The following is a 13,942-nucleotide window of genomic DNA, read 5'->3' as shown; positions in this document are numbered from 1 at the left end:
AAACTTCTGACTGAAATTATAATACCCTCTGCAAGGGTATAAAAATATGATTTATCTGAGCTGTGCTTATGCTCAAATTAATAAATTCAGTGACACAAAGTATTCATATTGTTTAAGGGTATTATTATAAATTTTGATCACGTTATAAGTACTAAGTTAATTATTAATCATTATCATCTTTTATAAGTAGCTAATAACTGAACAATTAAGTATTTATAAAGCAAACCTGGAATTACTTAACTTATCTGTCAGGCCAGTGGGTTATTTCTTGTCTAAGCCATCCGTGTTCAATCGGATTGCTCTCACTTAACAAATCAAAAGCTCATTATTAATTTAATATTTATTTTTTTTGTAACCATTCCAGATCCAATTTGAAGAAAGGGCTTAACTCGAAAGGACTGTTCTCACAATGAGCAGAGTACAATGGCTGCTGCTAAGCAGTTGCCTCATGCTAATTTCACAAACGCAGGCAGTTACCGAAGAACTTTCACCAGGTGAGCTTACCCACGGAAAGAAGAATTTTCCATTTTTTCCGTTTACCTGAGGAGCTGATTGAACCAGCTTTTCCGTCTGGGCACAAGTTGAACAGTCTCTTGCATTATGCAAAAAGAAATTGCAGCACGAATGTTGCATGCAGATGTACAGTAGGTCAAAACAACAGAACCTGTTCAATATACTTTACACAATAAAAAATAGTTTATAAAATTAGGAGTTTGTTTTTGTAAAATATATAATATCATTTAAATATTGAAAACATTTCAGTTTACTGTTCAATTTTAAGACATTTAAAAACTAGCATACATAAAATAAAAACAAATCCAAATTTGTTAAAAAAAGATTTTCAGATTTATACGTAAAACGTATAAGCTTTATTTATTTTGATTTACATGTCTGAATCAACAAGTTTACTCCTGATTTGGGAACATGTTTTTCCATCAGTGTAGCCCTTCATTCCTGTGTGTCGATCTATAATGCAAATTTATGCGCTCCTCAACTCGGGCAACTCAATCAGCGCGTACTAGTTGCTGGGATTATAAATAAACAATGGGCAAGACAGGCGGCCCTTTCGAACTGGAACTGAACTGTACCGGCTAGTACACAAGTACGGTCGGCCCTGGCTGCTTGAACATCAATTTTAATTATGCAAATGTCCGATGCCTCGTCTCCTGACTTTGACTTCGTCTTTGGCCCAACCCAAATCAGGGACATCCAATCCAATTGGCTTAGAGCTCATTATAACTGCATTAGCATTAGGCAAAAGTGTCAGTTGTTGTTGGCCAGCAACTCCATTATGAGTGGAGGGATTGCCGAAAAAAAAAACAAAAACAACAAAAGGACACAAACCAAAAATAAAAAAAAATAATAAACGAACGACAGAGAGAAATTTTCAATTTCCCCGTGGCCCGATGGAAATCCTCCTGCAAATGATGATGAATGTGCCCTGGCTGTGACCCAAATAAATTTGTCAATTTATCATTTGCCTAAAATAAGATGACATTGGTCTGGCTCTGTCATTGGATTTATGTTGCCCAACCTCTCCAGATTTCTTCCAATTCCCGGGTAGAGCAACAATTGTGTGGATCTGAATCTGGATCTGGAGATGCAGATGAAGGCTTTCAAATATTTGCAAAATTTTCCTTACTCACAGGGCTTCTCCTCTGTATCTGTATATGTGTCTGTATCAACAATAACAACACTCAGCTTGGGCGGCTGTATGTGAGTGGGGATAAGTGTCGGCTTATGCTTCTTGTTAAACAATAATAATTGCAAATCAAGTTAGGTTTCTTCTCGTCTGGCACTTGATATTTTGTGGTTTTTGGTTTTGATTTGAATGGAGCCAACTTGTTCTAACCCCAAAGCTAATCGAATCACTGGCACACACACGCACATGCACGCACTAAACTCTGAACTTTTGCATTTTGTTTAGGTTTTCGACAAGCACTTTTTGCCTTCGCCAGCAAAGGCTGAGAACTCTCCTTAACAAGCTGACAATTTCAAGTTCCACCTTTGTCTTCAGCTCACAGCCAAAAACCCACACACTCCACAAGAAATTGAACAATGAAAGTTGCTTTAAAAGTTTCAGTCGCCTTCGCAGGCAAGCCAAGCCAAGCCAAGCGCTTCTTTGGCTCAGAAGTTTTGCGGTTATCTATCAAATTAGTAAATAACTCACTTGACTGCATTAATATTACTTTGCCAGCATTTGAAGAATTTTTTACTCCTTATTAATGATCTATTACAAAGCGAACCGCAACGAGCAAATACTTAAGATTATTTGCCTGCAAAAAGAGGGATGCACACAGCTTACAGCAACACCAGAAACAACAGATGAAAATTAATGACTTAAAGAGAGCAAGTGGAGGGCCATGCACTGTGAAAAAAGATTACTTTTAAGAAATTACCTAATTGATTAATGATAGTGAATTTTTTTCTTAAAATAAAGCTATCATTATGCTAGATAACCCCAGCTAAACGGTTTAATGAAAGATTATCTATCACTCCAGTTAGCCTATAGTCCTACTGCATATATTATCACAAGAGTTCAAGTTTTTGTATATATTAATAGTTTTCATCAAGTTAGGTTTTAAAAAACAAAAAGCATATAGTATACTTTTCTGGGATAGTTTTTTTTTTAATTTTAATCCATTAACGTTTCTTGTTCATTTCGGAGAAAGTACACTGAGAACACAATAAACAATTATTGTTAAAGTGCCAAAATGGCCAAACAAATAAGGAATAAAAGCCTGAAAAATAGGCCTAGATCTTATATTTAAAAAAATTACCTTAAAAATGAGTAAACACACACTTTTTATCTCTTATTTTTATATTTAAGCAAATTCCTTTTAAAATTGTATCTTTGGTTGTTGAAAAGCTCAGCATTTTTAAAAACTTTTATGTTTTTCATTCAGCCTTGCGAGTATATCCTGAAGCAAACTTTAAAAGTTTCAATTTTAAAATATAAATTGTAAGCAAACAAAGGTGAGGATGTCTACCGAAACAAATACATTTTTCACAGTGTTAAAAAAACGGAAAAGATGGTTTTGTTCCAGTGGACAATGCAGCACTCGAACATCTCGCAATTGGGGAAGGGTACGCATCCCCCAGCCAGTTGCCTTATATTATTATTAATGAGCGGAGCAAAAAAGGTGAACGCGCACCTTTTTGCTGCGATGGGAAATTATAAAAGTCGGGGATAATGGAAAATGTTTCGGGATGATGGGGATGTTCGAGTGGAATGGTCATAGCAGACAGCTTATTATCATGGTGGCAATAATAAAAGGGAATTATTAATATGACAAAAGACAAATGACTGAAATCGAGTTTGAAATGACTCTGGAATGGTTTACTACGAGGAGGGGGGTTTTTGGGTTGGCTGGGTGGTTATGGCTATGGTTTTTGAGGGGTGCCAAAGGGGGATTCACACACACACCCACACACACACACACACACACACCCTCACGGGGACAGGCCGCAAAGACAAACGAAATGGGTCCTGGCCTTTGTGACTCTTCCTTGGCTCCTTTTACTTCTGACCCTGATGGCAAAATTGAAATTGTGGTCCTCTCTGCCTGTGGACTGGGCTGTTCAAAGGATATAACCCTCTGGAGCAGAATGACAAAAGGTCAAAAACACATTATGTGCTAATGCAAAGTCCATGTTAATAAATGTTGATTGAAATAATGATGATTAATATTTAGCATTTTGACATTTTGGCTTGAGCTTGCGGCTTTCGCTGCCGCAAAAACACTTGGCCAACAATAGTGGCCGCAAGGGCGGGCGAGCTATTATCATTTATTTTGTGTGTGTTGTTTCGTTAGCAAATTGAAAAAATCCTTTTGTCCGCCAGTTGCCGCTGCTCAAGTTGATTTATTGTGTGCACAATTATTCCCGGGAGGAAGTCTTCTATACACTTCCCTTCCTTTATTTTGCGACAAAAATTTATAGCTGCAAATTCTTTGCGAGCAAGATTGAGAGGGTGAAAAGTGTGGGGGCGGTGGGCGATGAGCGTTGGGCGGTGGGGACACCTGACATCCTTGTGCCGCTCACATGGTCGAATTTTTTTGCAATTTCATGTTTTATTTAGTGCATTTTCCGATGCCAGCCCCCCTTTTTACACCTTTACCCCTCCATCTGAGCCAATAATTCCCAGGCTATCCGCTCTTTCACCATTTTTTTTTTGTTTGCGCTTTGTGTGTGTACGCTGCATTGGCATTTTTCGATTATTGGTTTTCTTTCATTTGATTGCACATTTACACATTTTTGTTGTTTGCTTTTACATTTGCCATCGGTCCAGCTTCTCCCACTTTTTGCACTCAGCTTTGCTTGCACCACAAAATTTCGAACGTGTCGATACCCTGTTGCTATACAGGGTATATAAGGATTAATGTTAAATACCTAAATTAAAGAATAAAGACTAATCAAATATCTCCAAAAGTGTTACCATAACTAATTTCGTATCAAAAAACAATTTTAATATCATGACTTGTCTTGCATTAAGACCAGATGAACAATATTCGTTTTGCATTGCTTTTTGACTATTTACAATGCAATATTTGTTTGGTAAGTTCTAAGACTTATCAATATTATCATTTATTTCTTATTTATTTTTGTAGAGGCATACATAGAAAAGAAACCATCACGTGCTCTACATTTCTTAAAGTTCTTGAAGAATTTTTAACGTATTAGCCATAAATTCTTTTTGAGGGGGTATCAAAGTTTTGATCAGCAGAAACTTTCTTGGCTTGTTTAACTTTTGTTTCGTTTTAACATCTTTTGGTGTTCTTGCTGCTGGAAGCTGTGATTTTATTTGTTTTTGGCATTTTCTAGCCCACCTTTTCCCCAAATTTTCAACCTTTTTTCCCCCATTTTCAACCACACTTTTTTTTTTTGTTGGCACTGCTGACGCTGTCAAGTGTTTTGCCGCTTGTCAACGATTTTTCGCCGAACTTCCGCAAAAGCCAAAAATGCTTGCCAAATCGTTCGCATCCGTGTATGTGTGTTTGGCAATTGCAATTTTGGATATTTATTGCAAAATGCAGTGACTGTGAAAAAGCCAAGGGAGGGGGGAGTGGGGAGTGGGGAGGGTGGAGGAAAGCAGTCTGGGAAAACTGTCAACCAACAGAGCCCCAAACTCCGCCCTCTAATTGGGCACTTTGTAGCCCAACTCAGGACCTGATCCTGGCAAAATGCTACATGTTATTAAATTAACGGCAGACGTACAGTGCTTTGCATATGAAAAGTGACAGTAAGTGCAGCAGTTTTCCCCAGGAAAAACGAGAGCATGTTAGTCTACCCCACAGATGAATATGGTAGGGGACTTTGGTGGGTAGCTCCATAAACTTAAAAGCCTTGTCATGTTTGCTTAACATTCATTTTTACCCCGGCAAAGCCCGTTTAATTGTGTTAGTGAGCGTTTTATTATGGCACACAGTCCCTGGACCAGCGTAACGCCCCCTGACCCCGCCCCTTCCTCTGGCTTTAACCATCCCCCCCTCACCCCCGACGGCTTTTCCGGTGCCCACAGTCCTGTAAATTGTCGCTGGCATCTGTCCCGTGTAGGGAAATAAATTGAAAGCGAAGTAAAGTGAACATTTTTGCATAGAGCAAAGTGTTTCGGTAAAAATTTGCCGAAAAAAAATATAAGGAGAGCTAAAACAAGAATTTAATGAGTCATTTGAGCAACGCCCGGCGGCCTGAAATTTCCGGTAGAAACGAGCGAGTGAAAACTTTTTCCCAGCACCTCAGGCTTTTGCCTCGCACTTCAAAGCAAACCGTGGCTGGGTTTCAATTTGAACTTCCAAAATGCTCCAGGCCGGGCCGAAATAATAATTATTTTGATTTTGGTTTCTCCTCATTGCGGGCTCATAATTATGCATAGTTGATAATGAACGGTTATATGCAGTGTTCTATATAAACTAAGACTAGGTAAAGATTCGTTATTGGTTTTATAAACGCTGACCTTTTATCCCCAGTTCTTTTTTAAATTCTAGTATTTCAGGAAAAATAATATAATAATATAATATCAAACAAAAACCCCTCATAACTTGGTAAAAAAAAAGTTTTGACGATCGCAACTTCAAATAAAATTTCGAATGTCTAATTTTGTGATGAAGAAGTGATTAAACATTCGCCCTTATAAATACCCTTTTAAAATGGTTCCATACTTGATTGGTGTATTACTCGTTATGATCGGACCATCACAAAGGATTTTAAGTTATGCGGATTTCATATTCTTGGGGCGCATCGTCACTACATGTGCGGTAGATTTGACATAAGTGCTTAACTATATGTTATCAAAGTAATGAGCCGGGTTTTATTATATAGATCATATATATAGTTATAGATCAAATATGCTTGGACCACAAGCCTAAAACAAATTAAATTTTCCTAAAGACTATTTTAGACAAAAATTATTTAAAATCAAATTCCATTGGCCGGACACATTTTTCTTTTGAGCTTTAGAAAACTGAAACAGAAGTATGCCCTTTTCCCAAAAAATGTTCTTTGCTGGTAACAAATACTCCAAATAAACAAAAGCCAGTGAAAGCCACTCGGGAAGGGGAAAATAAGGAGGAAAGGGGAAAAGGGGAAAGGGGAAAAGGAAAGAGACACAACACGGACAGTTTGATGGAAATTGTTAGGCAAGAACAAGCCAGCAACAATGGAAAATACAAAATACTTTTGGGAATCAACACCAAAGCAAACAACACACAGATACAGCCGACAAGTGCATATGTCTTTTCGTTTGAGAGACATCCGAAAAAGGGAAGTAGCATGTACTATAGCTTTGCAAAATTAGAGGAGCAGAGAGAGCGAAGGCAAATGAGCCAGGGACACGTAAAGGATATTCGGGATACAATGAAAGGAGGTGGCAACTGGGTGGCATAGACACAGTTACTTAGCACGTCAATTGCATGAGGCATGTGGCATGTGGATGTACGCTCCCAAGTGGCCTTGCCAGCCGGAAAAGGAAAAGCCAAAAACCCGGGCTCGAACTTCAACTTGAAGCTTGGAAATCATGCACAGAAAATAAAATAACACAAAATGGCTATTAATACCTTTGTACTCTATTTCCTCCTTTATTATAAGTATTAAAATGAACAGAAGTTTCTAAATTATAGTTTGTAATTGCAAGGTATTTCTTAAAGCTCATATACAAAACCAATATTTATTAATGACACTGAAATACCAATCATTAATAAATGTTTTCTGGGCAATTGAAATTTTCCACTGACATCATTCTGTTTATTTTTTTATTACATTATTATATTTTTTTCCGTGCTTCTGGAAGCTGGAATTGTATGAAAAATGCACAGCACACAGCCAAACAACTGAACAAACCGACGTTGGTCATATACGTACATGCGAATGCAATGAGCCATAAAAAAGCTCCTGGCAAACGGCAACTCAAGTGGCCAATTGGACCAAGTGTGTCCTTCCCAGGGAGTTGAGTTCCCTTTTCGATTCGGGTTTTAGCTTACCTTGTGCTGTTAGGCAATCAGGCGATGTTAGCTGTAAATTGATAATACTTAACGTGCAGCACATTTCTTCCTCATGCCAGTGACTTTTTACCACCTTCCACATGCTTATTTGCACTTGACTTTGGAGAGTGCATTTCCGGGCTGGCAGTACCAAGTAGTGTCAAGCAGAGCAGTCACTTCAAGCACGCAACATCGTTTAAAATTGCATTTTTTACTTAATGAAAGGAACTACATGAATCGTCCTTTTAACTCCTTTTTCTTAGATTACCAATCTGTGAATGTTTTTTTTACTGATATTTGGCTTTTATTAAGAGCCATCTCGTACAATAGTAAAATCTATTGAAGCCTTTTCAAAAATATGGCAGTCAAAATGTGATAACAAAGATAAATTTGAAAATCAAACAATTAAATTTTTTGAAATCAAATAAAATCCCATATCTTTAAGCAAATTATTGATCAATTTTAGCATGGTTTAATACTCAGCAAAGTTGAGTGCATAGTATCAGATTTAAAAGGAAGAAATAATAAAACTATGTATCCAATTTGCTTTTATGTGAAACTTGGGGCTGAAAATGCGTTTCCGCTTCTCCCAGCCAAATTCCCACCTTCACATCGAACCAATTTTAATGCGCTTAATTTTTGAACAAAGAACCAACTGCTGCGAGATGGTAGCGGCTGCAACTTAGTAAGCCTACTTACTTAATGGCAACAAAGGAACAATCCTTTGTTTGTTCAAAGGCGCAATCAGACAGGGAAAGGGGGCGTTGGGGCGTGGCAGTCAGTCCAACGGTAATAATAACAATCGCTGGAAGAAAACTCCTCCGACTGTGAGTCTGAATCGGAATATCTGTTTGTACTTTGTATTTGTGTTTGTGCAATTAATAATGCAAAGTCTGAAAGGAAAAGCCACCGCCTCTGCCCCTTATAAGAATGCGAAGTCATTTCATAATTTTCCGACTTTTTCCTAATGAGATGGGGGAAATATTGCAGGCGGCCAAAACAACCTCAGACAATGGTCAGTTATCTCGTTGAGAGCATCTCAAATATGCAGAACTAAATTCAATTCTTGGCTAATACAAATATGCAGCTCGTAGCTGAAAATGTTTAACTTTTGCTCTAATCTGACATAATGAAAATGAAGTGGGTGAGGGATTTCAAACAGGAGAAGACTATGTAGAAATGGTAAATTCATCTCAATCAATTAGGGATCAGGCATGGGTGTATTGCACAGAAAAAAATAATGGCAGCTCTTTAATTTTTGAAATTTATTAGAGAAACGAATTTCGCCAGAATTAAATTAAATTACATTAAATTATGCATTTTCATTTTATGTTATGCTCACAAACTGTAACTGAAATATAACTGATCACCACATCGCTTTTTCCCAGTGTACTGAAAATGTAATAAACTTAAGTATGCATGCTGGAATATGTATTTCGCATATATTTGCATAAATGTAACTATTGCACATGGAAGCCAGTCAAACATCAACAACAAATGCTGAGCGGAAACAGGAAATGCAAATGTCTCACAAGGGCGGAAATCTATTTCAATAAACTTGCGACATTGATAAATTATTAATCTGACATTTTCCAGTTGTTTCCCAATGTTTCGGCTTCTGCTCCGGCAGATGCAACTTTTAAAATTCAATTATCCCGATCCTGACAAGCACATTTGCCCAGCATTTTCCTGAGGTCAGCCTAAAAGACAAACCAAATCAACAAACAAAAAAAAAACGAAGAAAGCCCCATGACAAACGAGTGGCAATCGGAAAAATGTTTCCATAACCGGCGATTCATACGTCTGTGTGCCATCGACAGGGCTTTGTGATGTTTCCGCCTGACAGTTGGAATTAAAATTCTTCCCCAACGAGCCGCAACGATTTATGCCCCCGGATCCTTTGAAACAAGGCGAAAATCTGCTCCTGCCGAATCAAAAGCCAGTTCCCCAGCCGAAAGTCTGTTAATTGTTGTGTGGTTCTGCACCTGATGTCGCCAAACGTAAAAGGGCTGTTGCAAATTCTGGGCCAAAAGAGTTGACAGCGAGTGCGTTGCGTTGCGGTGCCGGGGAAAACTTTGAGCCGGATTTTCCCAGACTTTGCTGACATGCGGCTTGAAGTTGCGGCTTCTGACCCATCAGAAAACTCAGCTTTGCTGCGGTCTCACCAAAGCTAAGCGATAAAATTATCCACCTTTTTTAAACATTTACCCCGGCGAATGGCAAGTGACAACGTTGGGCACTTAACAAAAAAAAGTTGTTTGACGTTGTTCAACTAAACCATCATACAAGCATTTCGATTAAATTAATTAGGTAGATGTTAATTGACTTGATTTGGCTTGTTTTAATCGTATGTTAAATATATATATTACCTTTTATTAAACATTTTAATTTTATAAGTAAGTTACAATTTTATAATAAAATTATAATTATTGTTATTATTAATTTATAATTAAACAACTTATTTGCAAACATTATTTAGTTATTTGAACACTACGAACGATTTAATAGTTGGAAACAATTTTAAATGTTTGAGTTGTTTTTTGAGTTTAAATCTTCTTCATTAGTTTTTGTTGTAGTGCACTGAGTATGGGCTGGGTCAAATTGTCGGTGTGGCCACACTTTAAAGTGCTTAATTTTGTACCCAGTTTAGTGAGCACTTCTTCTAGTCTGTTGCACGCGTTCAAAAGGTTTCTGCTGCAAACACGCCGTCCGCTTTGTTCCTCCAATTCAAAATGCAACGAATTCTGCACCGTCTGCTGCATTCGCATTTGCATTTCGCAGTCGTATTTCGCAGTCGCATTGAGTGACACAATATAAATCCGAAAGTAGTTGAACCCCGTCTCGCTGGCGTCCAAAATGCTTTTTTAATTATGCACATGGAAGGGAGACAAAACAAAGCGAAGGAGGAAAAACTGCCGGCAAGTTTTGTTTGCCGACGAGTTAGACTTTGAAGCTGCCAAGCCAACTTCCTGACTAGTCTGAAGTCTGAAGTCTGTCTCTGGGTCTCGTCCTCCATCCGAGTGAATTCCCCAACCCTCTTTTGCTTTTTGCCGGCTAGACAAGATTTGTTTATCTGGCTCTTTCGCCGCGTGTTTTGCGACTCTTGTTGTTATCGCTGCGCTGCGTAGTTCCAGTTTTTCCGCAATCTGTCAGCTTGATGTGACACTAATCCCGGCTACACTGTTACGATCTGACATCGGCGACAAATACTAGCTATGGCTATAGGACCTGATCTGATCCACATTTAAGTTCAGTCAATCAAAACTCTATCACTCAAGGAACTTTTCCTAATTAGAAAGAGCTCGAGAAATACTTTAAACATTTCAAATATAAACAATAAAAAAAAAAATTACAATTTTACAATTGATATGAGCGAAAAGTTTATTTATTTTAAAAATGTAATGAATTCTTATTAGTACAAATTTAAAAAAAAAATCATATTATAGCAAGGATAAGGTTAGTTTATTGATAATCCTAAATTATTATGAACAGAGACATTCATTCTATTTTTCACTACCTAAACTCAAAGTCGGAACATTTTTAAAGTACTGAGGTGGTCAAAGAAACCTCAATTTCGAAAAGGGTAAGAGGAAAACCCTCCATACTTAAGGTGACGTCATCAAGTATGCATTACAAATACATACAATTATGTTTTGTGTGCGATAACTTGTCATTATGCAAAATATGCTGCATTATTTATAGCATAAACACAGGCGCTGACATTGCATGTCAGGCCAAAAGTTGAATCCTGTAAAAAGGCAAAAACTGCAACTTGGGCTGGAAAAACACACAGAGTCGTTGTAAACAAACGAGTGGAGTAACAACAATGTGCAACACAATTGCTGCCGCACTTAAAATTAATTGAACTTGAAACAAGTGCAGCCGCAGCCGCAGCGCCAACTCATGAGAAATTCTGTGGTCGAGCCAAAAGGCAAAAACTTTTAGCACACACACACACACACACATACACACTCACTCACTCTCACACACTCCTCACACTTGCAGAAAGCTTTCATTAGTTCTGACCGGCCAAGTTTTCGTCGTAGTTTTCTTTTTCTGGTCAAGTTCCAACGGCAAACTTAATATTTAGTGCCATTTGCTTGCTCTGACAGTTTCCAGAAGTCAAATCGTTCTTGTTCTTGTTCGCCGCTGATGCCACTGCTTTTGTACAGTCAAAACTCTATAACATTAACCAGGTAGCCTTTTTTCTTTTAACAAACAAACAGAAACGTTTTTAAAATAAATATTAGCAAAAATATTTTAGTCGGTGTTTCACATTCAGTTTTTTATTGGTCAAAATTCGATAAATATAGTTACAACATTTTTCCGTTTATACCCGAAATACAAAATGAAGTTGATATTTATACTTGAGTCTAGCCGTACACTAATTATTAATAATTTATTCATCTTTAAAATAATAAAGAACGAACCATTGTTTCAAAAAAAAATAGTAAGCTTAAAGTAAGAGTGTTAATTAGCTTCGATACGTAAGATAAGGACAATTTTGGGTAGGCGTGTTCTACTGTAGTTGTTGTTGTTTTTCTTGTCGGTCAGTCCGGCTTTTCTTTTTCTTTTCTTTTTGCTTTTTGGCTTTCTGCGCGAACAAGTTGGTAGGAAGAAAGTGCATTGAAATCTTTGTAAGTAACTTGAGTAAGCCAACTTGGGACAACAACAAAACAACAAAGGAGAGGCAGCAAAACAACAAATAACAAAACAGGACATCCACAACAAATGGTTTTTATCGCTTTACCAAACTGTGTGTGTGTGTGCTTGTGTGTGTAGTTTGCTGCTGGTTATTTGGCTAACTTTTTATATAATGCATGGAGAGTTGCTGGCCGCTGACAAGCTGAGCGACCAACAATGTTTGGCGAGACAAGTTTTCATGTTTTATTTGGCATAATCAAAATGCTATCTAAGCACTCTCCCACGCTGTCTTCCCCTCCTTTTTGCAATCAAGGTATTAAATAGCAATTACGAATGCGGTCAAATTAATAGCGCAATGGATATGGGTGACTACTTCGTATCCAGGATTTTACTTACATGATTTAAGCTTTATGCAAATCTGGTTTAAATAAACATATGTTATAGTTTTAGTGTTAAATGATAGTTTTAGTGTTTTATTATTTTCTCATTATTAGGTATGGTAGATTTAAATGTGCAATAAAAGTAGTCAAAAATTAAGAAATTCTAAGTTTTTTTAAAATATCAAAATAAACAATTCTATAAACGGCAACGGTCCGCATAAGTAATATCGCCAATATGTATGGTCTACGCCTAAAACGACATTTTTTCTTTGAATTCCTTTCGTTTTGCCCTAAATTAACCTTATTATAAGCAGGTGTATTACCTTAGTGTGTTTATGGTTTCGACTGTGTACACGGTTAAAAATTAAAAAAAAAATGTTTTGGATAATTGGTAATCTTTTTTCACACATACATATGTATGTTTTTGTATTATTTGCAAAATTAATTGAAAATTGTAATTACTGTTACTATTTTTGTGGAACTAAATTTTCTCTTAGATTTTCCGTTCCTATTCACCTGACAGCAACTGAAAGTTCCAAGGAAAGAGCGAGAAAAACTAAACACAACTTACACCCACTCTCCAAGTGTGTAAGTTAGACCGGGACGGAGAGCGTGTGTGTGCGTTGCCCCTTTGTTTGTGTACGTGTTGGGGCATACGCGTTGCGCAAAGTGCGCTAAATTAAGCTGTCATTAAGGACTTAATTAAAGTCCTTTGTTGAAAGTTGACATTGTGTGAAAGAAACGTTTGCGAAAACAAATGACAATGGCGACGTTGTTGCTGCTGCACTTGAAAGGCTATCCCCCGAAAAAAAGAAGAAAAAACCCCCAAAAATGGCACCCAACATCAAAGCAATTACAAAGGCAGCAACAACAATGCGGGATAGAAAGGAAGAGAAAGAGAGGGAGAGTGGGGGATAGAGTGGGTGAACATGTGTCAAAAATTTTCAACAGTATCATGATGCAAGTGCTCTTTTGGGGGAGTGCGACGGGAGCGGCTAGTGTGATGATGTTGCGAAAACTCATTAGCAGGCAAACAGAGCGAATGGGATAGACAGACAATGCAAAAGGAGCAAACACACGCACAGGTGACACCCACACACACAATTGAAAATATCAAGGATAAACGAAACATAACCGACTTGCTTTTTAATTAAATATTTTGCCAAGCAGACACTCAAATGCCAGAGACACTGCCAAAACTGTGTTTAATTGCCGCCCGAGGCGGCTAAATGCAAGAGTTTGCCTGCATACCTGCCATCCTGATCCTGCCATCCATCCATCCATCCGTTTGTTTGTCTGGCTCGGCAAATGTTTGCTCATTGCCAAAATTGTCGTTGTCCTTGCTAAAAATCACTTCGACGCTTCCGCACGGCAAAATACGAAAATTGAATGCCGCCATCTTGCAACGCGACTTTGCGGCGAAGAGCAAGGATTATTTTG

At 37.7% G+C, this 13,942-nt stretch overlaps 1 protein-coding gene across 1 annotated transcript in view; it reads left to right on the top strand.

The window, feature by feature from the left end:
* LOC108137976 (semaphorin-2A) overlaps nucleotides 1–13,942 on the top strand; it is a 37,346-nt gene that overhangs the window by 4,821 nt on the left and 18,583 nt on the right. Inside the window, exon 2 of the mRNA XM_041707457.1 lies at nucleotides 365–494. Coding sequence (XP_041563391.1) covers nucleotides 410–494 — 85 coding nt within the window. The 5' untranslated portion in view covers nucleotides 365–409. The remainder of the gene's footprint in view (nucleotides 1–364; nucleotides 495–13,942) is intronic.

The sequence above is a fragment of the Drosophila elegans genome, unplaced genomic scaffold (genome assembly GCF_018152505.1).
Source record: "Drosophila elegans isolate 14027-0461.03 unplaced genomic scaffold, ASM1815250v1 contig_183, whole genome shotgun sequence".
Classification (NCBI taxonomy): Eukaryota; Metazoa; Arthropoda; class Insecta; order Diptera; family Drosophilidae; genus Drosophila; species Drosophila elegans.
This window is presented reverse-complemented; position numbering and strand designations above follow the sequence as displayed.